At 50.5% G+C, this 26,996-nt stretch overlaps 11 protein-coding genes across 11 annotated transcripts; 5 read left to right on the forward strand and 6 right to left on the reverse strand.

Annotated features, from left to right (window-relative positions):
- Positions 1–645: 645 nt before the first annotated feature.
- CABS01_01791 (uncharacterized protein) lies at positions 646–2,111 on the forward strand (the record flags this gene model as incomplete). The annotated part of the gene is made up of 5 exons (XM_060535170.1): positions 646–846; positions 910–1,042; positions 1,113–1,236; positions 1,289–1,740; positions 1,792–2,111. The coding sequence occupies 5 exons, from the start codon at positions 646–648 to the stop codon at positions 2,109–2,111; spliced, it is 1,230 nt and encodes a 409-aa protein (XP_060398359.1).
- Positions 2,112–2,558: 447 nt separating this feature from the next.
- On the reverse strand, positions 2,559–4,422 carry CABS01_01792 (uncharacterized protein; the record flags this gene model as incomplete). Its single annotated transcript, XM_060535171.1, has 2 exons — positions 2,559–3,722; positions 3,844–4,422. The coding sequence occupies 2 exons, from the start codon at positions 4,420–4,422 to the stop codon at positions 2,559–2,561; spliced, it is 1,743 nt and encodes a 580-aa protein (XP_060398360.1).
- Positions 4,423–6,294: 1,872 nt separating this feature from the next.
- Positions 6,295–6,748, reverse strand: CABS01_01793 (uncharacterized protein; the record flags this gene model as incomplete). The annotated part of the gene is made up of 3 exons (XM_060535172.1): positions 6,295–6,319; positions 6,378–6,572; positions 6,660–6,748. 3 exons carry the CDS (start codon positions 6,746–6,748, stop codon positions 6,295–6,297), a joined length of 309 nt encoding a protein of 102 aa, XP_060398361.1.
- Positions 6,749–10,268: 3,520 nt separating this feature from the next.
- On the forward strand, positions 10,269–11,897 carry CABS01_01794 (uncharacterized protein; the record flags this gene model as incomplete). The annotated part of the gene is made up of 5 exons (XM_060535173.1): positions 10,269–10,439; positions 10,608–10,688; positions 10,752–10,920; positions 11,032–11,233; positions 11,294–11,897. 5 exons carry the CDS (start codon positions 10,269–10,271, stop codon positions 11,895–11,897), a joined length of 1,227 nt encoding a protein of 408 aa, XP_060398362.1.
- A 210-nt stretch (positions 11,898–12,107) lies between these two features.
- CABS01_01795 (uncharacterized protein) lies at positions 12,108–12,614 on the reverse strand (the record flags this gene model as incomplete). The annotated part of the gene is made up of 1 exon (XM_060535174.1): positions 12,108–12,614. The coding sequence occupies one exon, from the start codon at positions 12,612–12,614 to the stop codon at positions 12,108–12,110; it is 507 nt and encodes a 168-aa protein (XP_060398363.1).
- Positions 12,615–13,360: 746 nt separating this feature from the next.
- On the reverse strand, positions 13,361–13,697 carry CABS01_01796 (uncharacterized protein; the record flags this gene model as incomplete). The annotated part of the gene is made up of 2 exons (XM_060535175.1): positions 13,361–13,408; positions 13,473–13,697. The coding sequence occupies 2 exons, from the start codon at positions 13,695–13,697 to the stop codon at positions 13,361–13,363; spliced, it is 273 nt and encodes a 90-aa protein (XP_060398364.1).
- Positions 13,698–16,923: 3,226 nt separating this feature from the next.
- CABS01_01797 (uncharacterized protein) lies at positions 16,924–18,168 on the forward strand (the record flags this gene model as incomplete). Its single annotated transcript, XM_060535176.1, has 5 exons — positions 16,924–17,134; positions 17,194–17,267; positions 17,329–17,515; positions 17,569–17,681; positions 17,740–18,168. The coding sequence occupies 5 exons, from the start codon at positions 16,924–16,926 to the stop codon at positions 18,166–18,168; spliced, it is 1,014 nt and encodes a 337-aa protein (XP_060398365.1).
- Positions 18,169–18,905: 737 nt separating this feature from the next.
- Positions 18,906–20,059, reverse strand: CABS01_01798 (uncharacterized protein; the record flags this gene model as incomplete). Its single annotated transcript, XM_060535177.1, has 3 exons — positions 18,906–18,916; positions 19,046–19,604; positions 20,018–20,059. The coding sequence occupies 3 exons, from the start codon at positions 20,057–20,059 to the stop codon at positions 18,906–18,908; spliced, it is 612 nt and encodes a 203-aa protein (XP_060398366.1).
- A 1,028-nt stretch (positions 20,060–21,087) lies between these two features.
- CABS01_01799 (uncharacterized protein) lies at positions 21,088–22,442 on the forward strand (the record flags this gene model as incomplete). The annotated part of the gene is made up of 2 exons (XM_060535178.1): positions 21,088–21,690; positions 21,744–22,442. The coding sequence occupies 2 exons, from the start codon at positions 21,088–21,090 to the stop codon at positions 22,440–22,442; spliced, it is 1,302 nt and encodes a 433-aa protein (XP_060398367.1).
- Positions 22,443–24,338: 1,896 nt separating this feature from the next.
- Positions 24,339–24,857, forward strand: CABS01_01800 (uncharacterized protein; the record flags this gene model as incomplete). The annotated part of the gene is made up of 1 exon (XM_060535179.1): positions 24,339–24,857. One exon carries the CDS (start codon positions 24,339–24,341, stop codon positions 24,855–24,857), a length of 519 nt encoding a protein of 172 aa, XP_060398368.1.
- Positions 24,858–25,574: 717 nt separating this feature from the next.
- CABS01_01801 (uncharacterized protein) lies at positions 25,575–26,532 on the reverse strand (the record flags this gene model as incomplete). Its single annotated transcript, XM_060535180.1, has 2 exons — positions 25,575–25,836; positions 25,934–26,532. The coding sequence occupies 2 exons, from the start codon at positions 26,530–26,532 to the stop codon at positions 25,575–25,577; spliced, it is 861 nt and encodes a 286-aa protein (XP_060398369.1).
- Between the last annotated feature and the right edge of the window lie 464 nt (positions 26,533–26,996).

The following is a 26,996-nucleotide window of genomic DNA, read 5'->3' on the forward strand; positions in this document are numbered from 1 at the left end:
TGCGCTTGCCATCTACGTAGCTAATGTTGGGTCACATATCATCAGACAGTTTGAGTTTCTTAAGACGAGAGTCTGTGCGACATCTCATCTTGTAATTTGGTTGGCAGCTCTGCGCTCTGTCATACCACACGTCTGGATAAAGTTGCCAAGCGAAACATCCAACTCAAGGTCCCTGCCATTTCAAGGTAAGCTTAGCGTGCCGGCTGACATCAACACAGCGATGAAGCTTTCTGATTGCTCAATGTCGTTTAAGCGTTAAGTACACTAGAGATCGCCTCTTGGACGGGCTTCCGGATGCAGCGGTGAAAATGTGACTGGACTCGGAAAATAGGTAGTAGGCTCTTGGATGAGGTTCGGCCCCAGGCTCGAAAGCGAAGGCGCGCGAAGGCTTATCTCTTCCGCTTGGGGTAGCGCGGTCGTGTGAAAATATCCGTCGCCGGTTCTTGTTGTTGTGGGCTGGTTCAGGAAGTTTAGGCCGTGGCTAGTTGGGTGCTGATCATTGTTTTATGGTTTACCGTATATATATACATATGATATCCTTTTCACCGACCAAATAAGTACCCTAGCATTGGCAAGATTCGACTCAACTCACTAAGTATCAACTTCACTTATTTCACGCTCATACGAAATATTAAATCAGACATCATGGCTTCGAGAGAGGATGGAATCAATGGCATGAATGTCGGATCTAACTACGGCCAAGACTACCTGCGAGCGGTTGGGGGTATCACAGCATCTTCTTTTCAGACAGAGGAGGATCGCATGAAGGCACTTCTAGCAACGTATGAAGTTCTGTCTAAGCTGGAGACCCCCTGGGACACATATGTCAGAATTCATTTAAATCAGGTGAGGCCCAAGAAACACGCAGACGAGATTTCGATATATCATGAAGTGCTGACTCAGTTTTAGCCTGCTGTTACCGCGGGGATAAAAATCATCAAAGACTTGAAGTTGATGATGAAGTGGAAAGAACAAGGATTTGTCCCGATGACGAGTGCTCAGCTCGCAGGCCTTGTGGGGAGCTGTGATCCTCAGCTTCTTCGTAAGTCTCATCGGTGATAGACTTGGGTACTTGGAATCATTTTCGGACACTGCTGACAGATTAGCTGTAGATAGGTTTCTCCGTAGCTTAGCTGCGAATGGTCTTATGGAACAAGTTCCAGTAGAAAAGTTCAAACCGAACCAGTTCTGCATGGAACTATCAAAGCCAGACTTCCACACTCTCACAAACTTCTAGTGAGTGGCACGATCAAACCGAAGTGATTTTGCATACTTATAAGCCCCACAGTTACGTGACTGGCCACCGTGCATATGGTACTTTGCCCGACCATCTGGCAGAAAAAGGGTACAAGGATCCCTCTGATCCTGCTGACACAATCTTACGGAAATCTACTGGGCACACCGGAGACCTGTGGTCCTTTCTGAGCGGGAATCCGAAAATAGGTGAGATGTTCAATATCGTACAAAAGGCGTCCACCAACAAAGAGCCACCGTGGATGGATATGTACCCTCACCGTAACTTGGTTGATGGATCAGATTCAAGCCTTCCACTTCTTGTTGATATTGGCGGCGGGATTGGGCATGATCTCTTACGTTTTTACAAAGCTTACCCCAACGAAGGCTCGAGGTTATACCTCGAGGATCTCCAATCAGTCATTAGTGACGCGAAGGATAAAGCGCTCCTTCCCAACACGGTAAAGCAGGTGGAATACAGCTTTTTCGAGCCACAACCAGTGAAACGTTAGCTATACAAACCGCTTTGTACGGATTTGGTGCTGACTTGTGATACAGACGCTCGTGCATATTACATGCACCATATAATCCATGATTGGCCCGACCATTCGGCCCTGAAGATACTAGAGATGCAGAAAGGCGCCATGAAACCTGGCTACAGCAGATTGCTCATTCATGATCAGGTCTTAGACGACGAAAAGAGCCAGATGAATACTACAGCATTTGATATAGCCATGATGGTGTATCTATCTGGGAAAGAACGCACTGAAAAGCAGTGGATGGCTTTGCTTGACTCGGCCGGTCTCAGAGTCATCAAGTTTTGGAAGAAGCCACCAGACTACTTCAGTGTTATCGAAGTTGAGATTCCAGCTTCCTAGAGTTTTTAGGCTCCTTGTGTCAAAACGTACGAATGTTAACGACGCGTAAAGTCATACGAGATTTGAACGACACTTGGCACAAGCTACATGATCGTGGGCTGTAATGTTCTGGTCAATGAGAACATGTTACGGCGGCAATTGGATTATACTTTGCAACAAACTGCGTTGAATCAAACACACCAGGATTGAAAGTGCTCTGTCCACATGTCTACAAGAAGCGAATCCCTGAGCAAAGATTACGTCACTAGATTATTTTAACGATTTCTGTCGTTTGGGACCATGGTTTGCACTAAGCCTGACACTGACAAAGCTTTCTAATTGCTACCCTAATGACATTCGGTATTCATATTCGATGAAAAATGGATTGAAAGCCTCAAGTAAGAAAGAGAAATTGATTTTGATTTTGAACGCCTGAAATTGAGAAGAAATCTAAAATGTAATCTCGGCTTAGAGGTTCTTCAGCTCAACAACCTCGTCTCTTTGTACTCGAAGGCCATAAATACTTTCAGGTCCACCTATGAACTTATCCCCGAATGCTTTAAATCCGTCATCCCTCCTACAATATGTCTCGATGACTGTTTGGATAGGCTTAAAAGGATAAGGAACCATGATGCCCTGCCCATGGTCCTTTCCATCCAAGAACATTAGCTCCAACTCCTCTGTTCCGCTCCACTCGTAGTCTTTCCACGACTCTAAATCATCCATCGTCCACTTCACGTCTCCGGAATAGACATAACTTGCTACTGCTCTTGGGTTAGTTACGCAGTCTTCCCCTCCCAACACAACGGTGCTGCGCATTCCGGCTTGAATACCATTGCCGAATATCGCAGTTTCTTCTGGCGAGCCAGACGCATAGTAGCCAGCCTCAACATTCCGCAGGCTTGGAGTGAGCATCTCGCGCCACATAAGAGATTCCCGCCAGCAGAGCCTCCGAGCAAGTGTGTATGCTGTCCCGGCGTCGGTTGCACTTGCCCACCATATCTCCCATTCATTGCCGTGTCCTGTTCTCCCACGGATCGACGGCTTAGGCTCCCTGCGAGTAAAGTTGAAAGCGACATCCGGGAGATGAAGGAGCAACGACACTGGGTCAATCAAGATTGATGCCGCAACCCGCGGAGCAAAATCTGCTCTTTGTAGTAGTTGGCCCATCAACAAGGTTCCGTAGCTGTTACCGACAAGAACAAAGTCATCCCATGCTCCTCTTTCTCCGACTCCAGGCGCGGGTTGCGAAGCTCGCTGCTGTGCCACACACTTTGCAATCATCTCGCAGAGTTCGGGTGTTGATGGCAATGGCCACGTGGTGACACGAGAAGAAATTGGCAGCATCTCGACTGCTAGAATTCCGACGTCCTTAGGAATTGTGTTGAGCCAAAACATGTATGGGATCAAGCCGACACCCAGGCCATGGATAAATACGACAGGACGTTGCGTTGCTGACTTGTGAGGTCGATACCAGTAGGACATTTTGCTCGCCGCGGACTGTTTGAAAGGGAAGAGGTTGATGAACCGAACTGGGAAAACCTTGAAGAAGGTTGAGAATGACTGCTTGTAGTAGCAATAGCCTTGAGTAAGAAGATATAAAGCCATCAAGTTGTCGAAAAGTCCAATGACCTGGGAAACAATTTGATTAGTGAAGGTACATCGACTAGTCGAAGGGTAACAAGAGTAAATTGTGCCAACGGCGCATGCATCGCTCCTACTTTTCGGGAAACAATCATCGCAATCGACTTACCAGGTAATAAAGCAAGCTCCGATGTTGAATTATCACAGGGTCGAAGGCGAGTTTCAGGGCTTCAGCATCTCCTCTTCCCGGGCGTAATTTGATTCCAAACTTTTCTTCAGTGTCGTCGACGTACCCTTCGAGTTCGGCTTCAACTTCCTTAGTAGGGCGTCCAGCTGTATTGTCCTGTTCAAACAAAGCCCATAGCAGCCAATCTTTTAGGTTTTCGCGGCGTATGTCCTCCATATGTGCATTGAGCATCCACATGCGAACAAATTCCTCGCCATCTGGCACGAGACTCAAGGCCTTGGAGAATAATCGAGCGCGTTGTGATCGACTCATTGGGGCGGGCATGTGTGGCTTGTAAGTTTGCAAGTGCCGTTTGTACGGTAGGAAGAAGAGCAAGTAAAAAAGAATTTCGATGGCGGCAATGACTTCGATGAAGATGGAAACTGGATGAGCAATAGCCTTGACGCCGCCTAATGCGAATACGACATAGAAGTAAGTCAGGCCTAGAAGCCCCAGGTCCCTCATCATGATGATTAGCAGACGCACCGCAATGTATTGCGGCCATGTCTTTTGGACAATCATCGTCGAAGTCGACAGATCGGACCGTTATCGTGCTGCGTTGTTGCCGAGATGCGACAAGAATCGCTGAGATAAGGCTAGATACTTTTCGAGTCGGCCGCTTCGAATTCTTCGTTGATAATCTTGCGGCGAGAAAAGCAATGGGGCGGTATTAGTTGTTCTAGAGAGCACTGGCCGAGACTCAAGTCAGATGTAGTGCGGAGTCCAGGTTCTCTGCATCACTTGTGTGCGTTGTGACGATGACGCGCCGCCCTTGAATGGATGCTGATCAACTCCAATGCCTCATACTAATGCGAACAAAAAAGAATGCATAATTCTCCTCGGAAAGACAGACGCTCTGGACCTGCCGAGCGGTTGTGACGTATAACGGGAAGATGAATCGGACGCGGTAAAGCCAACCGTGTATACTTGAAAGGAGAGCGGACCCCCGTATCCGGGAAGAAGGTAGCGGAGACAGTCGTCCCCTTGACTTGACATCGGTGGGGTGGAGGTGATAGAAGACGGTGATCTTGGACTGCACCGCATAAGAATGCCGGCTGCGGTAGTTTCAAAAGGACTTGCCGCACTACGGACGACCTGTTAGCAAAATACGGTTATCTCTGACATGTGTTGCGCGTCCTGCAAGGCGGATCATCTCAGCCGTGGGAGACGGGCTGTGGTTTCTGTCTGGTTTTCGGCTTTGCAACCGAATATAGGCCCATCGACCAAATGGGTAATCGAAGAGCTGCACCTTAGCGGCGATGAACTTCAGCCCAAAACCGACTGTGTCGGACCTTGCCGACTCCCCATCGCCTTCTGGGCCCTGTATGGCCAAGTCTCGTGCTTCCTCGGTTGGTTCTCTGTTGGCGATTGGGCAGATCCGTCTGATCTTTACTCGTGCTCGTGTCATCGTTCATGTACTCTGGCCAAGACTTCTGTGGGATACCCTTGTGCTGTCAACGTCAAAGCCATCAAGGAGGCCCGAGATCCGCATTGATGCTAGGATCTAGGGGGCAGCTCCCCGTGTTCGTTCAGCGTGTTCGCTTGTAAGTACTTGATATTCTCTTGGTGGGGATTTTGACACATGAATGTTTCCCACGGTTATACATTGTTGCTAACCGACCAGACGCTTGCATCCAAACTTCCAGATGGTTGTGATAGTTGGTTGTCCAACTTGGAGTTTCCGATTTGCCTAACAGTAAATGCGTAGATGTATGCCAGGCTATCCGTAATATCAACAGCTACGGTACTTGTGAGTATAGAAATACTGGTCACAAACGCGAGGTTTTCCGTTATTGAAACTCGTCAACAATTGATGGCATGTATCGAGAAACAAAATAGTGAAGTTTCTAAATCATTACTCATGTGCTGGTGAAACCACTTTACTATGCTGTCACTCGCATAAGGTAGGCTTGATCTGACTACTGTTCAACTTGACGTGCAGTCAGTACCTTGTCATCGTAGTATTCTATGTAAGTTGGGTCTTGGGCTTCTGAATGTATGACCCTTCTATGTCATCAGCTGACTTCATTCCGAAGTGATGTGGTATGGACCTACAACATGTTGAAGGTGCCATCACAACGGTCAACCTCCATGTCGGTTGGAGTAATATAATAGTATCACACAGCACCTTTGTCTTAGAGTCGTGGCTGACTTCAGCAACTTGCAGAATACCGCTTTAGCAGACTCGGTTAACCAGAAGCTAGAACATCTGGCAGCACAGATGAGGGTATAATAGGTCGCTTCCCTAAATTAACGCACACCAACGCATGTAGATCAACGCATCCTCAGATGTGACCTGATTGAAAGTATGAATGATTTTTCCAGGTCGATTCGACCAATTATGGATTAAAGTCTAATACTCAAACTATGCTTGATAAGGAGGCAGGTGATAATCTAGGAGATGGGGCAGTTGATTGCGCTAAGAAGTGATCGGTTAGTCCTTATCTGCGATGTTCCGTGCCTTTTGTATAACTTACTTCTTGTCAGACTCGTTGGCGGTGATGCCATCCGGCTTCTTGCCGTCCACAGTGCACTTGGCGAAGACGTTGGGAACGATTTGTCCCGAAGTGGTACCGCAGTCAATGTGGTAGCTCTTGCCGCTGGTGCCGGTCACGTCGATGTCGTGGCCAACGCTGACGTATTGGTTGACAACGCCATCTCCGGAGAAGTAGCTATCAATTACTGTCAGCCCTGTGCAAGAGTTGGAACCCCTGCGATACAATCGCTGAGTTGTGTGGCTTCAGGGAACCGTGACTTACCATCCGTAGATGATCTGACGGCTCTCAAGAGCAGGTGCAGCCTGGGCTCCGGCAACCAGGAGAGCAGCAGCGATGGTGAAGGCGCGCATTTTGATGTATATATCTTAAGTTGGGAAGACAGCTAGTTTGTTGATCACGGAAGGGGATGAGAAAACGAGAGACAAGTAGTTGATGCAGAACAGATCGAGACTACGACACAAGTGCGTGTCCCATAGGCTCTTATACCAAGAGTGCACTAAACCAAGACCGTCGGATTCGTCGATCATTCAGTTTTTGACTTTCACGCATACGGGCCTCGAGTGGAGGCTATGCTCCTTGACTGCATATTGTTCTCATGCTATTGCCGGTTGTTAGGCTTCCTGGCAGCAGAATCCTGGGCCTAAATCCCGGGGAATCCGACATCAAAAATAACTTAGCGCCGGTTCATCCAATTGTAAACCTTAAGTGGCTTGTTTGTACGGGAACATTCTCACTGCCACAAGCAGTGGGGATTGAGCAGAGTATAATAGAATGCGCAATCTTAGTTTCAGAAGCTTATCCTTGTCGCGTCAGACCATCGACGACTCGATGTAGCTCGGCCAACGGATTGCTGAACTCAAGCGTGAACCGTTGATGATTGGTAATCGGCGAATTATGAAGATGTAAGTTGCGGTCTCTAGGTTGAAGGTTCGCAAATTTGTGATCCCTTTAGATAAAGCAGTCTGCCTCTAAGGAATATGATGACTCAAATGGCAAAAACATCGTTTGTAAGGAAAGATTAGGTTGAGAGAGTACGAGTCAGGCGCAGGACAATCAAGGAGGCGCGGTATTAAAACACTGTTTGCATGCAGGATTTCCCCGTGGTCTCTGAAAGTGGTCTTTGAAAGAAGAGCTTGAATACTTTTCTGTTTGTATAATCAGAGCCTTTGGCTGAAAAAACAAAAGACGGCGTTCTAGTACTGTCATAGACGATGTCCGGCCAATTGAAGTACCAACTTGACAGCCAGCTCGCGTACTGATTTCGGTATCCTGCCTGATCAGGATGCGACGCCTAACGAAGCTGAGCAGAAAGAGAGACATCTGATTTCTGGGCTGTTCAATGATACGTTCGCTGGCTACGGAGTACTGAGCGTTGGTTCTCAAAGTCATTGCTGCCCTCTAATGCGACGCTGATCGACTGTGCGCTTTCTCCCACCTTCCGAGGCCAGGAGCATTACTCGCATTATCAAGGATAATAATAAGCAGAGAAACATATGAAACCAAGTCTGATATCATTAGCGAGGCCGACCAAATACATACTTGCAGAGACAGATAGAGATTACATTTGTCTCTTCAGATATAGGATGGGGATGCACGAAGCCAATTAGGATGTATCACTTTGCAGCCCAGACTGGTTCGCGTTTCTTACCTCCTAGCTCCTGAGCGTGGAAAACGAAGCCTTAAGAGGAACTTGACTGGTGAAATTTGGCGAATCTTGGAGAAAAGAATTTGCATCAATAAGTAGGAAGCAACGAGGAATACGAGTTCAAGTGTCTTACCTAGCTAGAACAATGAACAAAATAACTTGCAAAGAATGTGGCTTCGGTGTTGTCTGGATTAACTCAGGGCTCTTCGGTAACCTGCAACGGCTTCTCATTGAAGAGCTGGCCCATTATTGTACTTACAAGAAGATCAGACAACGGGATATTCAGCATTGCAAGAGCTGCTGTCACAGATCTTACAGCCGCCGGCTCCCACAAACGGAAATTTCATAAGAATACTCTTTGCCCTCTCCTCGATCTATCTGCCACGATCTCATTATGAACAAGCCGGAAACCCGAGGGAAATTGAGAGTCATATGGACTAGATGTTGACCTCAACTTCAAGACCAATTTGACTGCAGAAAGCTACAGACAACCGGTGTCAACTGCCACGGTCTCGAGAGCTCCGGCCGAGAAGAAAGAAATGAAGTAGGGAAGAAATTGACGTCTGCGAACTCAAGTTCTTCTTCAAGGTGCTCGATAGAGTAGGACCTGCCTAGTAACTAGCCGCATGCTGCTGCCTGCTACTTTGATATCTTCGGACTGAAAGCAAGGGCTTGAAACAAAAAGGATCTTGGGAAGCCAAAGCTACCTGTTCTAGCACCGGCCACAAATCGAGATGCCCGAGTTACTGAATACCTTGACGAAGCTTGCCGGACAGTGTTCGGGTATCTCAACTATCAATTGTGTGGATTCTTTTCTTCCTTTTTTTTTTTTTTTTTTTGCCTATTACTTTAAAGGGGCACAGGCGCGGACGTATCTCAATGATGGATGCTCGCGGTCCACTGTGAGGTCCACTTTTCTTCTCTCCAGGAAAAAGAAAATATTCAATTCCTTCCTTCTTGGAGTTCCTGGAGAAGGAAGGATCTGATGCTGGGAATCTATGTAGGGCCATTGCTTGCTGCACCCAGTTTTGCCCGCTGCATCCATGCCTGTCAGATAGTCAGACTATCAATGATGAGAATCACAAGACTTGGGGTGATTGAGGATATGCCCCCCCTGGTGATGTATTTGCAGAGAACTTGGAAACGATTATGTTTGTCGTTATCGTCTAAAGTGGCCAAGATGTTGTAAAAAACACGTACGTATTAGGCTCCGTTCCGGGATGCCTTGGGGGGTTAACGCGCCATTGACGGTTTAGTATTCTAGCAAACACATCAACAGTGAGCGAACATGTCATTAGATTGGAGTGGGGATATGGGAGCGATCGTCCCAAGACTGAGGGATCCCAAGGCTGAGGAACCAGTCAAAGAATCGTATTGAAAATTTCGATGGTAAGGTAGCATTAGGTGGGAGTGGCAGCTCATGTTTGCGGTACCGGCATATCGAGCCTGCCACGTTTTCGAGTGACCATTCGTTTTGCCAAGATGGCGGGAAAGTGGGCACTGGAGTTCATTGGACGCATCCCCTGGCTCATGCATGAGGCATGGAAAGGTCTGACGACGATGGCCTCCTGGGACAGGTCTAGCCCGGGACTCCGGGGCGCCAAAGCTTTCTTATTCAGACGCGGCTCCTCGTATGTCTCATTGCCTACTGCAGAGGTGTTGCGAACTTGCCACTCTTACCTTCACCAACTGAATCAGCGGCTGACAGCCCCTCATTTTCGAACCTCTTGACCATCTGGCCATCAAGTGCGATTCAATGTCAGGAATCAATTTGAGCCCCAACAAACCCGTGACGATATCATCTAGATGGGGAATATGAGAGCGAGGCAAGAGGGCAGCAATCACTGCTAATGTTTGCCTCCTTACCAACTGCCACCGGCGATCCAACGGTTTAGTAACTTAGTTCGGCATATTCATCCATGTCCTGATGGCGACGTCCAACCAGAACACTTCATGCGCCGGCACCAACAGCAACACCAATTCGCTTGTTTGCTAACATGATGCATATCATCCCTGTCGCACACCCACAGGCAGGCACAAGGTCCGATTACATCAACTTCTCGGCCGCAAGGGAATTTCCTTTATCTTCGTCTTATATCTGCAAAGCATATTCCCGGTGCTCGGACGAAGATGGATGAAGCGCAGACGGCAAGCCGCATTCACCTTTCTCACTTTGTGTGACCAGATGTTCCTGCATCCAATTTGTTTGGACTCCCACTTGCACAATGGTTTCCATCGCATACCACTCGGACCACGACATCTCTGGCATTCTGACTATCTCACACGGAGTACTGAGTTTTGTGGCCACTGTTCTCTTCTTGCTCAGACTTTATGCCTCATGGAGGACACCACATGCAATATGGACAGCAGATGTTCATATTTCTTTGATAGCTTTGGTAAGTACTCGCCACAACTCACGTTGAAATAATATGAGACATGGCGCAAAGTGGAACAAACTGACTCAAAGGATAAAAGCTGGCAAATCACGCTTTGCTTGCTATTGAACTTGCCGGTAAGGTTATCCCGATGATCTTCGAGGCAACAAAGCTAACGCTCTAGTCTAGCTGTTCCACTCGGTCTTGGGATCAACATTCAAGATGTCATGGAAAATCAACCTGGCGGTACGGCCCCTCTGTTCAAGGCAAGTAAAGACTCTTTGCAATCCTCAGCGATTCTGTGCCAAGTAATAACTGACGCGCGAGATCTAGTGTATTCTGGCCATCGACATTATACACTGCGTAGCATGCTCGGCTGCCAAGATAGCAGTCCTCGCGATGTACTACCGCCTTTTCTCAGCTTCAAAGGTTTTGCGGTGCTGGGTATGGGGAACAACGATCGCAATCTTGCTGTGGCTCACTGCTGTGATTTTTGTCAGCAGTAAGTGATCTTCTAGTGGAGACTCCTTCGTTATTCCTTGGCTTTCGACCTCGGCGATCAGTAACCATCTTCGAACGAGAGACAGTACTGATATTCCTGCACAACGCACAGCTTTCTCGTGTCTGCCTGTGGAGTACCACTGGGATAAGTCGCTTCCGGGCAGCTGCATGGGGATCAGCAAAATAGGGATTCTATTCCCGAACATCCTCTTCGACATCATAGCTATGGTCCTTCCCATCAACGAGATATGGAGGCTTCAAATGCGACGGACCAAGAAAGCGGCACTCACAGGCATCTTCTTGATCGGCGGCAGGTATGGAAACACCTTCATCAAGCCATGCTTGCCCCCGAGTCAATGGCTGACTTTTTCCAGCGTAATCCTCATCTCCATCTCCCGACCGCTTCTCTTCTGGATCTTCCGTCCGGTGCCCGGTATAGCGCACAACGTCAGCCAGACAACCATCTTCCCCTACACGGCATCGGCCGCCGAAGTCTGCCTCGACATCATCGGCGCCTGCCTGCCGCCCTGTGCGTCTCTCTTCAGGCGCTTCTTTGGTGGCGTCGTGAGCGTTGTGAAATCAGGACATCATTACTCCACCTCGCGGGGCAAATCCAGCGGCAAAGATTCGTCTACAAAGAGGTCCAGCAAGGTACACGCACTCACCATCGGTAAAGCGAGTAACCGCAAGCGGGCCGCCGCCGCCAATGACACAATCGATCTCGAGGGGTCTTTTGAACAGCTTGGGGACGGTGTGAGCTGGCAAGGGTCGACGGACGAATTGTATGGGATGGATGATCTTCAGCACAGCAAAGCGAACGTGGTTGATGGCAAGGAACGTGATGGGATATGCGTCAGGCATGATATCCAAATTGATCATGGGGGCACAGTTACGGAGGAAGACATTAGAAAGTGGCACCGAGGAGACGTCTTCGACGGGAGATCTAGCAGACTTTCGGGAGAAGCTAGGGGATTATGAGTCTTCCAAGTTGCGTTTCTACTTGACTGATGTAAGATTTTGTACATTTTGGATCTATAGTATATGCTTCTTCCGAATCATATGTTGTCTGTGTACAGGTTGGTATCCGCCTCCACGGTTCAATTTTCCGTCAACTTTTACTCCTTATGTCAGATATGACTTGAGCCTGGAGTACAGAAGCCTTACACCTGCCCACCGGTTGCTACTTTCTCACAACTCAACCCACTCCTCCAGGTCCTCCCATTGCGGTATCACATCCTCTTTATATTCCCTATCCATCGAAACCTTCACCCACTCATCATCCTTGCCAAAGCCCAGATCAGCCTTTTTGAAATACGCCAGAATGATAATACATCCCTTATTTCCCAGCGAAATAGCCATGATCTCGCCAACGACCTCGTTCGCGAGCTTGTCTTTTGGCGCGACAGTGACCTGGACATTCTCCCGTTTCCCTTTCATGGCGACGTCTCTGCATTCCGAATCGTCGGTGAACGCATGTATACGGACGCCATATCCGGTGGTGGTTTTGCCCGCGGCGACGAGTCTGAAGCAGTTGATATACTTATCGTTGATTCGGACAGAGATGGATTGTTCGAGGTCGTCAAATTCGTGGGTGGGCTTTTCGCGGGGAGGTGCAAGATGTCCGTATCGCTCCATGTAACCATATGAGGATATAATGTTTTTAGCCGAGGAGTTTGATGTGGGATTCTGAGACATTGTTCCAGTGAATTGTACCGATTCCTTGTGAGTTGGATATCTTGGTAGCTGATGAAGCTTCGTGAGGGAGATGTTTTTGTTGTGCAGAATGTTGCCCTGTTGTGGACTTCAACGCAGGCTAAGGCTTGATAATCTAGTCGCACTTGGTTATATCTCCGAATGCTTTCTACCCTATCCTCAGTTAGAATGAAGTCACCAATTAAATACAAAAGTTCGAGAGAAAATGGACATATCAGAAAAGACTAATCCATTCGTGGGCAGACTTTGAGTTCTCCAGTTCCGTGGTAGCGGAAGAGAACTGCCTTCGACTGCTAGGCTCAGGTACCTTGTTATCGAAGGAAAATGAATTTCATGAGTAACAAGTACGATTCCATGGCCCAAAAGCTCTTTAACATGTTCTTGAGTTTTCTATCTTGATTTTAGTTTTTCTCATGAGATCCTTTCGGCTACCTTTCAGGCTACTCAGCACCATCAAGGTCAGGAATTGGTCCACCCTGAATACCTGGCAAACAGGTTCCTAGCCCGAATCCAATCATTTCCGTAGTCTTGTCCAGAATGTCCTCCTCATCTTTGGTCTCAGACCTCAAATTGTTGAAAAGCATCCATATCCCACTCCCTCACCTTTCCCCTCGCCACCCCACAAGGCCTAAAGTGTTTAAATTCAATTGTAGCAAGTGCAGACACTGTCCAAAAAGTCAACAACCATCAAGGCCACAACACGGCACGAGGAAAAGATGTACGAGAACTTACTTCTTGGAGTTGCAGTATCCACCAGTTCCCTTCAACCCAAAACACTACACCAAACTCGTCAGCGAAATTCCATCAACGAGCCATGAAGATCCGCGTCAGAAACAATACCTTCACCTGACAAGCCTTATCGCCCAAGAACGAACACGTCCATCCCTGACGGGTCTCGAGGATCTCTGCGGCGCGCTTGACGACTTCGGTCTCTTCTGCAGAAAGGATAGTACGGTCCTCGAGCTGTTCAGCCGCCGCTGCCGGTTGCGCGATGGGGTTTGCGAAGACTGTCGTTGAGGAGATGGCCAGCGCGGCGACGGAGAGGAAGGTCTTTGAGAAGTGCATTTTTTGAGGAGAACGTTCGTCTGTTTGGATTGAGAAGGACGAGGTATTTCAGTTGTGGGACAAGGTAGATGAGTGTAAGTAGGACTTGCTTGGTGGATGTAGTGATCAAATGATAGAACTTGTGAGCTTGGAAGTCTAGAGATATGGATGAAGAAGACCTTTCGACTGTTGGTCTTTATAGATATTCCCCAAGCACATCAACGACCCAAGCTCTACCCCAAGCCCGTCGACATCTCCAACCTGTTCACGTAACATCTCCCGTCTTCCGTCTCCCTCTCTCGCTCATCTCCTTCGCAGCTAACTTTCGAAGGCAAAGATCCGCAGACCAAAAGTCTGACGATCTCGCGGAGGATAGTTGTGGCTGACAACCTCATTACAAGATTTTCATGATCGGCAAGTCTCACGGGGACGAAAACCCTCCTCTCCTCAAGGCGGATATTGAGGCCCGAAGATTACCGATTACAACTGACGAGTCAGGAATAGATAGCAGGCTGTAGTAAATGACTATCACGCACGGCAGGTTAGCCTAAGAGACCGGTACCTATGCCAAGAAGCCTATCCTATATCTGGCCCCGCAAAGCTTCAACTCCCTATCACCTCGTGGCGTAGCTTATCAGACCAACATTGAACCAAGAACGCGGAGTCTCCGCAGCCGCCTCCGCTATGTTAATAGTTCACTCAAGTGGCAACGTATAACCGACCGAACTACTACGTAAACTCAAGCAAGCTTTTGGTCAAAGTGGCCACAGTAGGTAGGTAAGACACAAGACCCTGAAAAATAGCCCCGCGCCGGAAACAGCCTCAACGTGGACATAGGTAGACTGGGGAGGCTAAAATGTCTCTCTGGTGGAGGCCAAGACATGGACTAACAAGTTGGCATGCGGGTGTAGCCGCCGCCGACGACGCCGAGCCCGGTTGATCTCCACGTTCGGACTTTTATCACGTAACAAGTCGTCCAACGACAATGGTAAGCAGCCAAGATAGCCACTGTGACAAGTCAGAAACGGGATGATCTCCTCCTTCAGATCGCCAGGGAGTCAAAACAGGCTTCACACCAAGACTTCTAGGTACCCCGACGACAAGCCCTGCATCGCCTGCGACTAGCTCGTGGGTACGGTGAACGAAGTTGGAAATGATCCGGGTAATTCTGACACAGAGCTGAACGAAGCTGAAGCTGGACACCTAGGCGCAGAAACACCATAAAAGCCAAGAAGCTAAGAGCTGTCAAACTCCACGATGTCTCATGACCTCCTCAAATTCGCATTTCTCACCATACGCCAAGCCACAGTAGCCACCCGCAGTCATGTTTGCCACATCAAGGGGGAAGCGAAAAGCCACACCTGCAACGCTAGGAGAGCGGCCCGTCGGCCGGGAGCCAAGCTGCTTCCCTTGGTGTAGTGTGTGCTTTTTGGTGGCTCGGATGTTCTTGGCGTCCGTTGAACGTGGGCTTGCCATCCTTTCGTCCTTGTGTACATAGCAAGCTTGCTTGCAGTCTGCATGTCCGCCGCAGAAGCAAGTGCGTCTTTCCAAAGTCTTTGCACCTGAAAGAGTACTCAAAGTGCAGCATACACGATAAAGCCTCTACATAATCAAGAGACCACACGTATCTAATGTTGCAAGAAGCTCGTCCTCGCGTTCCGAGCAGCTGGAGTCGGAGACCGGGAATGAAAGCTCCGGTTCAGACCCTTCGCAGTCATGACGTGCTCGCCGAGACGCAAAACAGGCTGTCAATGTCATCGGGAGAGGCAGGGTCCGCTGGGCCAAAAAGAGCTTTCAAGCAGCATAAATAAGCTATTTTGACTTTCTCCTGGCATACGGCTGGAAGATACATACAAGTCCCAGAAGGAGCGGAGGAATGGAAGCAAGGATGATAATTACCTGAAGACATGCATGTCAAACCTGCACTCTTATCGATCGCGAAGAACTTTGTGGGCAACAGAATGCCTGTCTGACCATGCAGGGAAGCAAAGGGCTACTGGGTTGAACGTGATTCGACAGCACAACAGCTGCAGGCCTCGCAGCTACTCTGAGGCTCGGGCACGCGCGCCCTTGGGGGAGAACGTCGAAAAAAGGGAGTTCTGGCACTCTGGTTGAGAAGACTCATGCCCGTCTCAAGCCCTTCCAAGGTGGCCAAGAGCCCCGTGTACATAATGCCGTCCATCCGTCTCCCAGAATGTCGGATTCCGCAGGATGAGACCAACAATGGGCTTTTAGAGGTGAGGAAGAACACATTCGAGCTGAAAAGATGCTTACTGTAGCCCAAGCCTGACTGGCTGCCGAATCCCGTGCGATTAAACCTTCCGCCAGGACCACCGGGAGACTAGCCGGCTTGATCCTCGAGTGTCAGGTCCAGCCAAGGCATTAGGTTCTGGGGTAAGTAGAGTTTTCTCTTGTCAATGTAACTTTGATGAGGAAAGCGTAAGAGCCCAACTCTGTAGCACGATAGGCGAGAGAGAAAACGGCTAAGCTCATACTGCGGATAGCTCGGAGGGGTTCTGTCTTGGTGTCCGACAGGTGGTGGTAACATGGTGTTGAGTCTTGTCTGGGGCCAGTCGCAAGCTTAAACATCCCCCGTCATCCAACCACGTTGGGAGAAACATACGGGCCGTGGTCACCGAGTCGTTGAATGAAACTTGGATATCGAAATAAGGCCGCGGCGGATGCGTGGGGGTGACTTAGCTTGGGGTGCTTCGTTATCGGTGCCTTTTGGATCTCCGACGCTTTGTTGGTCGGTGATCGGCCATGGGTGTTGAAACCGCGCAAAGAGCCGCCCGCCACGTGTTGGTGATGGCCGTATGTATTGTGATACGTCTACCGTGCGCGAAACCGCAAATTCTCACACAAGACATGACGTTGAGGTTCCCATTGCGAAAAAAGAGGAGCAGTCGAACTCCGTTTTGGATCTCCTTATCCTCCCCCCGGTGCATCGTACATCCTCATTTGCGGTAGTGTAAAGGAGGGAGGATGTGCGGGGGATTTTCCCGTAGCCCTGCATCCGCGTTAATGAGAATTAAGGCTTATGTTCCAGGAACAACCCAGTGACATAAAGCGTTACGACTCGAGGAACTTCTGGACCACTGCACTGACTATTGCCTCCTTTGGCCGATAGTTGGGGTGGCTGTGCGTTCCGCTTTCCGGTTTCGCATTGATTTCAGATCCCGCCGTCTCCCTACTTGATGTGCGTGTTCTCCTCCCCCCCTGGGTCATTCTGCCCGCTCTCATCAAAATGGGTGTTGGTCGCATATTTTCTCGTCGACGTTGGAGCCGGGTTGTTGAACAATCAGATTCTCATCACCAACAGTCGCCGGCAGTTTCTACCATGCCCGACGTCGAGATGGCCCGAACGGGAAGCGTACAACGGCAAGGAGAGAAGGAAGAGGATACCGAATACAGGCCATTGAATTGGAAGAAGATCTTCTTGACGCCAAAGTATATCCGTATGAATCATCCAGTCGGCATCGAAAATACAGGGGAAACTGACTTGGGCGACGTGCAGCATTTCACCTTTTGGGCATAGCCATCATTGTGGCGACAGTCTTTATCAGTCTTCATCATGATGAGGTCGTTGAGGTATTTGGCATCTTATTGAGAGCGAAGAAGGTGCATACACTAACATGTACGGCAATCGTAGAAATTGAGACCCTTTTCTGAAAAGGTCCGGTCGCTACCCGGAGGGTTCTTGATTCCGATCGCCATCTTGGTGCTGATCTCGTTCCCGCCCCTTTTTGGCCACGAGATTGTGGCTCTTTTGTGCGGTGTGGTGTACGGCTTGTGGATTGGATTTGCCATTGTCGCAGCCGGCACTTTCATCGGAGAGAGTACGACGCTCATAAGCCCTCACGTATGACCAGATCACTAACTCGGCCTGCAGTTGGAACCTGGTTTGCGTTCAAGTACACCTTGCGACGCAAGGCCCAAAAGCTGGAGAGGACTAACCTCAACTATGGTGCTTTGGCGCGATTGACTCGCGACGGCGGATTCTGGGTACGTTCATTGACAAGCGTAGTTTGTGTAGTTGAACTGTGTGACTGACACCTAACAGATTGTCTTCATCATTCGGTTTTCGGTCATTCCGTCCCATTTCTCGACCGCGGTGTTTTCGACATGCGATGTGAAGTTTTGGCACTTTGCTGTGTCGACGTTCTTGACGCTTCCGAAGCAGATCATTCTCGTCTACCTCGGTGTCCTCCTGATTGAGAAGAAGTCGAACAACAGCAACAACACCATCAAGAACATTGTCTTTGGCGCAACATTCGTTCTGACCATCGCACTCGCGATATACATCTATGTCAAGATGAGAAGAGTCAAGAAGATGTTGTTGCAGGAGCAGGAGGAGAGGAGAGTGCAGCGAGAGTTGCAGGAGTTGCCTCAGAAGGCTGAAGTCGACGCAGTCGAGACGGAGATTGTACCCCTGCAGCCAGGCGCAGCGACGGTGCGAACAGACAGACCGGGATACCCACACTGGATTTGAGGGCTAGCAGCCATGATAGGGAAAGATGGAATCTTGAGAGAAAACAGATGTCTAGGGATTCAGGACACACAGGGACGGGGGAACATGGGACAATTGGTTTTCGGAGTTGGCGTTGGCATGCGCAACATAGCGTTTGAGGGCAAAGAAGAAATGATTGGCTTTGGTTCTGACAAGATGAGCGCCTTTCCTGAAAGTCGCAAAGTGAATGCCGGCTGTACTGGCTTTGCACCAGTGGACAGGAGGCACTGACAAGTTGCCAAGGTTTGCCAGCCACCGGAGTTGTTTCCGTCGAGCGAAGGCACAATAGTACGAAGGGTCAGAATCTTCCGATATCGACGTTGGCGAGTCGGTCTCGTGCGTGAGATCGTTTCGAGATGCGCGACATACAGAAAGGCGCCTGAAATTGCCAATTCTAGACGATGTGCTAAGACAGATCAGACTGTACTCGAAAGCCCCCCCAAGCTGCTGTACGCATCAGTTGGCTGATAGAAACACATACTTTGGTGATTCTCCTATGGTTCAATCCAGACTCTTGCTGCACGGGGGAGGATTGGGCTGTTCAGCTCGATATCTCTAATTATCAGCCAGGTTGGCTTTCAGCTAAGCAGTTGATCGTGGCCGCCTCGATGGGGTTTCTGGAGTTGGACTTGGACAATCTCCATATCAAACAGCAACAGCTCTATCTCATCGGATCTCTGCGAAGTGTATGCCAGAAGAGGGAGTCATCTGTGCACTCGTTACGCCGTCCTTGGCATCTTTGCGAGAAATGCCATCGAATTCCGGCAGGAAGGTGGGCTAGACATGACGAGCCGTCCCCTCGCGATCCGGTCAATGGGATGATCCCGGGGGAGTATGATGTGCAGAGAGTTTTTCCGACCTAATGGGAGAATATCTCCGGAAGAAGTCCGTGATGAGGTCGAGACTTGAGTTGAAGGTTGCAGGTGTGACAGGTTGGGGGTCGTCGAGCGAGTCGTTGAGGATCCGGCTGAGTCGTGGCTTGCAAAGGAAAGAAACAAATTTGAGGAAGCACAAGCCACATTTCTCTTGCCCTGGACTTCAGTCGCTGTTTCCTGCACCCAAGCCAATGTGGGATGCCGCAAGTGACTAATTCGAGGTCGGCAAGACTCAAGCTCAGAGCGTAATTCACCCCGCCTCCGGTGCTGAGTCCGCTGTGGCCGATGCCTCTGGAGTCTTCTGCAGGCCCGGACCCCGGAGCGGATTCTGCGCGCTGGACGGTCGTGGTCTGGTCCCTGGGCGGGGACTCCTGCTGGGGCTGAAGAGGTAAAAATAGCATCAATCTCAAGAAATTGTCCGCAGCACGCACTTACAGGGTCTACGTCGGTGGCTGTTCCGGTGGCCCTGTTTCGTTCATTCCGGGGAAATGAGGATGCAGATGGCTCTGCGGCCTGCCTCGAGCAAGAGATTGTTCCTACCGCTACGGAGTGAAGTTCTAGATGAGAGTAGACGGGTCAGCTCTGCACGGCAGGTGAGCGACGGTGAAGGTGGGTAAATGTTCACTCATACGCGGAGGAACCGGTAATAGAGTGCCGTCCATTCCTCATCCGGAGTTCCTCCATGTCGTTTTCTCTCTGATGCTCCATATGTCCCATGTCCGGGCCATGACAGGGGTAACGGGTCTTCGATTGAAGCATTTGGATGATGATCAGAACAATTATCAAAGAGTTTGCTGTACCTCAAACCACGTGAAGCCATATAGTCATGTTTGACGGGACGGATAAGTAGTGTCTTGAGCAATTCAGCAAACGTCTTCTTTTAATGTTTCATCAAAAGAAGACTCGTTTGATGAGGCTCAAGTACAGCTTGGTAGAGCCCAGAAACCTGACCATACCTTAATGAGCACAAACGCCTTGGCCCTCCACCATGACCTCATACGCGGATGAAACAACGCGTTTTCTAAGGAGCTAAGGCCAGCGGCCTCCAACTCATCAGTTGGCCTGCTGTGAGTACGTATGCAGTGATGCACCTGTGCTCTGGGCTATGGACGGTTCAGTATTTGTGGACAGACACTTGGAGACAGAGATGCAGGAGGCAGGGGGCTCAAAGACACGATGTGGAAATCAAGACCCAAGAGTCAAGATCAGGGTCTTTCCGGTGGCATTTGGGTAGCATTTGCAGAAGCTTCATGTACCTTACTAAGGTAACGTGGTAACCTAACGTCTCTTGGCAAATGAGCAATAGCAAACTTGCTGCTAGTCCCCTGATTCCCGGTTTACTGCCGTCAATCACCAACTCGATTGAGGAATCCGTTGGCGGTGGCGTTCGCATCTTGATTTCCCCCCTTCCTCAAGTTGGACCCTGCAATCGCCAACCAGCTGCAAGCCGCGCGCAAAAAACGGCCCTTTACTTGCCGTGAGATGCTCAGGACCTAATCGTAGCGCGGCCACTATCGACTTCGGGGTGGCACGGTGCGTGTAGTTGGTGATAATTGGTAGTTGGAGGCTTGAATAGCAAACTTTACAAGGTTGAAGAAAACCTGAAGAGAGGAACTGGGACCAGATAGGTGAAGTGGGCAGGAGGAGCCTGGCTGAGTCTCGAGAAGCCGTCCACAATCCACGGTGGTGCGGCATGCTTTTCCCCTTCCCTTCTGGTCCCCCCAGTCCACTCGGGTGCCTTCTCTCGCCCAGTTCCTTGGTATTCAGCCATTACGAGTACAATCCTGGCCACTGAGAGCTGCTGCGCCTCCTTCCAGACCACCCATCGTCTGTCTACCTTGCCTTTAGTCTGGTCTTAGCCATCAAAACAATAAATCCAGCTTTGTTTCTTTTTTGGCGTCTCAGAACCGCTACATACATAATCGAGACCGTTTTACCCAAAGTCCCAAATCGCACCGAACATCATTTGCGCGCGATTCGAAAGTCCCGAACCAACATCGCTCAAACCCACCCAAATTACGACGTCATGGCTGCTGTGCCGTCAGATCCTCCAGCTGTGGCTGCCACCACCAACACCAATTCTGTCCCGACGAACGGCGATGCCAACAAAGCATCTGACTCCACGGAGACAGCTACACACGCCGCGGAGCCCAATGCTACGACAACAACCGAGGAGTTGAAGGCCGCTCCGGAGCCCAAGAGCGCAGAGGACACAAACAGACTGTCTTCGTCGAACGGTCAAGATGCGACGGGGGACGAGCCGAAGCCTAGTCTACCTCCTCGGCCGACATCAATAGACGCCAGGGAGGGACTGCCGCCCACCGACCAGTCTGTACAACAACCACCAAACACCGCCACGACAACGAGCACCAGGTCGCCAAGGACCTCTACGACTCAAGGCGCTGATACGGCAGCGACCTCGATAGAAATTGACAACACCAAGCCCGCCGACTTCGAGGGCGAAATCTCTACCAACAACGACCTACCAACGCCCCAGATTCTGAAGAGGATCGAGAACTACGTAGTGCTAGATCGTCATGGGAAGAGCCACACGTTCAAGAGCTTATACACCGGTCGCAATGTCGCGAGGCGAGTCCTCGTCATCTTCATCCGCCACTTCTTCTGCGGCGTAAGTCTTCAACCAATCCCTACACAACTCTTCTCCTTGCTAACCCTACCAAGAATTGTCAGGAATTCCTACGATCTCTCTCCGAATCGATAACCCCCGACGCTCTGCTGGGTCTTCCCATGAGCACGTTCATTACCGTCGTCGGATGCGGCAACCCTGGTCTGATTGAAATGTACCTCCAGGAGACGGGCTGCCCCTTCCCCGTCTACACCGATCCTACGCGACGTCTCTTCGACACCTTGGGCATGACGCGCACCCTCGCGCTAGGAGCTCGACCGGCCTACATGCGCAAATCCATGCTCAAATCAGCCGCCGAGAGCGTGTTCCAGGGGTTGAAGCAGGTCAAGAGCGGTCTAGCCACAAAATCGGGCGACCACAGACAAGTTGGCGGCGAGTTCCTCTTTGAACCACTCGAGCTCGTCACACCCGTCTCAACGCCATACGCCGAGCGGCAGATCGAGGAAGCCATGACGTCGAAAAAGAACAGCATCGACAATAAGGAGGGCATCGACGGAGAGGGTGGCGACGATTTTGAGCCGGAGGAGAAGAGAGTGACGTGGTGCCACCGCATGCGCTCCACGCGAGACCACGCCGAAATACCCGAGCTGATGGAGATTCTCGGACTCAACGGGTCCGGAAAGCCTCCCGCTCACGAAAATAAGAGGTGGTCCAGGGCACTGGAGACGAGGAAGGGCACTGGGTTGAGCATGGCTAGCCAGATGAGCAAGTTGAGCGAACAGGAACGAGCATAGGAGCGGCAAGGCTTCTTTTGGGTCGTGGACGGGTCAGTACGGTCCATCCTCCGCCGAGGCTCCGAGAATTGGGGATGATTTTACTCATAGGTTACGGATCCAGGCCGTGCTGCGTGGTGCGTAGATGACCGCGGGCAAGCTGCCAAGTGGTCTTTCTTGTTGTTGTTTTTTTGTTAGGATTGATATCAGCATAGCCACTAAATGATACCTGCAGCACACATCACATCTTACAACTTCATGGCAGGACAGGTTGCATATGACAAGGCGACGGACCAGGGGTCTCCTCGATGACTACGTTCCAGTGTGGTAAGATGTGGTTGAATATACTCGACGAGTACGGGTGCCTCATCCCATGGACGAGATGAAGGGAGCTACAAGGTTTGATTACAGCCAGATCATCCAAACTCGGGCACAACTTTCTACCGCTGTCCCTCGTACCGGCCACAACTTGAGGCCTCTTAGGTTACAACCCGTCTTACGTCTCCTTCGCCATTCTGGGGCCAATGCGGAAATCAGCAGGATGTTGCGAGTACGACGAAATACCTAAAACCTATCGTCAGATGAACTAAGGCACTGCCAATCTCATCGGCTGAGTCGGTACCTTGCATCCTTCCGGCAGCCTCCGGCATCTTCGCTCAACACCACACCTTCTCGAAAAAGAGTCAGATTCCTGGTCTTCGAGCTCGCGAGCTCGTATAGGTGTCGCTCCTGACATGAGAGGACGGCGACATGACCTTGATTTCTAAACTTCTCTCGTTGTCGTCTTTGCTGACGACAAAATGTCTCAAATTCATCGCCAACAAAGCTCTCAGGCTCGTTCTCATACCCATGATCCTCACAACCGGCCCGAATGAAGTCACTACAAAACTCGGATCCTTCAAGAGCCCAGCTTTTTAGTATATATACCAAGGTCACGAGAAAGTCTGCTCCGCCCTACACGAAATGTTTATCCAATCGGCCGCGAACCCTGAGCCTTTCTGTCACGGTAGGTATTGGTAAGCTAGCCGTAGATGGGCACTAGTTAGACCTTTCCTTCTCGTTACCTCTTTTGGAGAATGCATGTTCCCGTGGAGGCTGTCAAAGTGCTAAGCTTATATTTAGAACATGCAAATCTGGGGAAAGGCAGGCTACCTAAGCAAGTCACTTAGGGCGTAACTTTGTAAGCTTAGCCCGGCAGTAGCTTCTTCAAATTCCCGGCTGAATCTGACTGGCCTTTTTCGTTGTCAGCTTTCGATCTTGCAGGGCTGAGCAACGAACCCGCCGAGCAGGGAGGGCGTGCTGACGGGCGTGAGATCCTCAGCCCGGGTTTCTTCACTTACCGCGAAGCAGCAGCTAACGCAACGCAGGAAACCGCATGGAAGGAAGAAAAAAAAAAGCGGAGGGATTTTTTTGGGAGATTCGATTCTTACGGCTATCTCAGCAGGGAGATCGTATAGGGTTTGGTCTTTCCAAGAAAGGCTACGACAAAAAGTCTCCGCAAGGCTTTTAGTGAGGCGGAGTCGGTTTCTTTTGCCCTACCTTGGTAGATGACTTGCGAATGTTGGCCTCGTGGTGCCCGTTGTGATACCCGAGAGCTGAATGCTGGAGGATTGTGACATCTCCCTCACTCTCCATCAGCCGCGATGTTGTCTCTCAACTCGCCTTCGCCTGGTGAGATTCCGGGCGCAGCAGTTGATGATCCTTCTACGAGGTATCGTGATGGACCGAAGAACCTCTTCAATACGAAGAGGACGACGAGATGAAGATATCTATAAAGCAGGATACTTCCCTCGTCTTCAACAACACCTTCCTCTCATCCACACCATCAGCAATAGCTTCACTTTCAGCCTAACAAGCTTACCAACCCCTCAACTTCCTCTCACCAACCAAACCAGAATCCCCCTTCCAAACCCAACAATGCAGCTCACATCAATCCTCATCACCGCCCTCGCAGGCCTCGCCACAGCCCGCTCAACCCCCTCCGAACGCCGCCAAACCTCAACCCCAAGCTGCCGCCTCGTCGCGCCCACAGACCTCAACTTCGGCGTCGCCGACCTCCGCTCCGGCACCGTCGTCACCAAAGTCCTGACCTTCCCCGTCGGTCCCACCACTGCTGGTCCCTGCCAGCTCGTCGGCGCCTTCAGCCAAGGCTTTCCCATCGACCAGGGCGGCGACGCTTTCGCCCGCCTCAACGTGCGCGCGCTGGACGGTCCCGCTGCTGGTAGCTTGGTCGGTAGCTTTGGGCCGCTCGAGGTGGCGAATGACGCTGTTGTCAAGGATACCGTGCAGGTCGTCAACAGCTTTTCGTGCCGCGAGAGTTTGAGCTTCGAGTTTGCTATTGCGAATGATGCGGATGTTGACGTTGATATCAATGTTGCATTCACGGCTTCTGGGCTCGGCGGGTTCTTCGTGCAGGTTGGGGACCAGTGCAACTGAGTAAAATGTGCTCGGGATATGTCCTAGACGAGGAGAGGCCAGGTACTTGACTTCTTCTCAGTTTCGGTTTAGATGGTGGGATTTGATATTTTGATTTTGCATTTGGGAAGCGCGGGTTTACTCGGGGTCTGGCATGTTGAGCAGCGTAATCATGAGCTCGGGGATTCTGATTGTTGTAACTTTACTGGTACTTCTACCGACTAAACCATTCTGTCCTGAAAGTTTCCTCAGTCCTTCATGAGTTCCCATCGATCCGCCCGTATACCTCAGTCTTCTTCCAGCTTAGCCACCACCCCTCTTTGCTCTTGCCTCTCTATCCACCACTTTGGTCGTCCGTCCACTGCCGACAAGCAAATCCGTATCACTGCCATATAGCAATATGATCTGGTAATTGATTCGAATTGGGACATTCAGAAAGTGCCAAAAGCCGCCAAAGGAGGGCAGACAGCCGTGTAGCCATCAAGAGTCGTCCTGAACGTACAATTTGTCAGTCTTTGATCGGAATGAAGATGGGGGAAGTGACCATATGCATCGAGATATACCTATCGAGATATACCTGGGACTTCGATAACTCACATTCGGTGGTTGAATATGTATACAAGTAGCTTCCACTGCATCTTTGTCTCTGCCTTCACGGCACGAAAAGTCGGCTGGAACGCGTTTGACCTCCATGCGAGCTGTAGTCTTGTAGACGATAGGCCGACTTAGGCTGGGAGGCTACATAGTTTCGGCAGGCTCATCGATAGCCATGGCCTCGGAAGAGTTGCCGTTGGCGGCGTTGCTCTCGGCGAATCCGTTCTCGGCGGGCTTGTCCTCGAAAGGGTTGAATTCCAAAGACTCCAAGTTGTCAGAAGCAGGCTTCTCAGTTCGAGACTCGATGCCCTCAGGCTTGTCATCGCCAGGCTTGTCGTCGACGTACTTGCTGTAGTCAATAACGCTTGCCTCGTCCCAGTCAAAGGTGTTCTCGCAAGACGCGCATCTAAACACCCGCGCAAGAAAATTAATAAGTAGCCGCTCAGAAAATAAGAAGAAACAACGCCAAAGTAGTAATTTCCACATGGAGCAAAGGAACTTACTGAACGTAGTTACAGCCACCATCAGCCTTCTCAGCAGGGGACTGACAGACCGGGCACTGCTTGATGGTCAACTGCTCCATGGTACGACGACTCTGACGCTCAAGCTCCTCCTTAAGCTTTCCCTCCGCCTTCCAGCGCGCTTCAACCTCGGCACAGGTCTCGCCCTGGTGAACCTTGTCGCCGCATCCAATGCAGGTGAGCTTTCCGCAGGGGCAAGTACCAGTGCCGCTGACGGTGCCGGCAACGTTGTTCAGACCGAAGCGGTAACGAAGCGGGATGTAGCGGCCGCAGGCAGTGTCATGGCAGTACAAGGCGGCGTTGCGGGAGACCTCATCGGCCTCGTCGGCGAGGTCGAAGTAGGTCGTAGCCTCCTTGCGGCGGAGCAACTGGCGGGCCCAAAGATCGGGGAAGGGCTTCTGGGATCCGCAGCCGCCGTCGCACTTAGGCTTGCGGAACGGCTTCGAGATGCACGACTTCAGGTAGGCGGTCGCGCAGGTGGTGCAGTAGGGATCACAACCACAGGAGAAATCCTTGCGGGTGGCTTTCTTGCAGGCCTTACCGCAGAGAACACAATCCTTGATGTCCTTTTTGCCCTCCATGATATTGATGCTTCGAGCGTGGGTTTTCGAATGTTGATGGGTGTTGGGGTGCCGACAGCTACCTTGAGGGTGAAGGTAAGCTGATAATGGATCGGGAAAGTGGAAAGTCCAGGAACGAACTTAGGGGTTTGATTTAGAAGAAGGATGGGGCCTGAAACTTCTGGCAGTCTACAGGGCGCTCTTGTTCTTGCCTCTAGATAGGTCTCCTTTGATGGGGGAAGGCACCCTGGCCGTGGAAGGCCATCGTGAGAGCCTCTCGGGAGCACCGGGACGTGGAGGCGCAAGACCATGAAGTATTTGTGGCCAGCCCGGGCTTTTAAGACGATGTCCTCACGAGTTCGAGACGGGGACAGCTTGGCCTAGAAGTGTCTGCACTGAACGTGGCCACCAGAAGGCTTGAGACTCGAGAATGCTTGAATATCCAAGGCTCTATGACTAGATGTGCATGAACATCAATCCCCAAA

Source organism: Colletotrichum abscissum (assembly GCF_030869225.1).
Source record: "Colletotrichum abscissum strain IMI 504890 chromosome Unknown Scaffold_3.1, whole genome shotgun sequence".
In the NCBI taxonomy this organism is placed as follows: domain Eukaryota; kingdom Fungi; phylum Ascomycota; class Sordariomycetes; order Glomerellales; family Glomerellaceae; genus Colletotrichum; species Colletotrichum abscissum.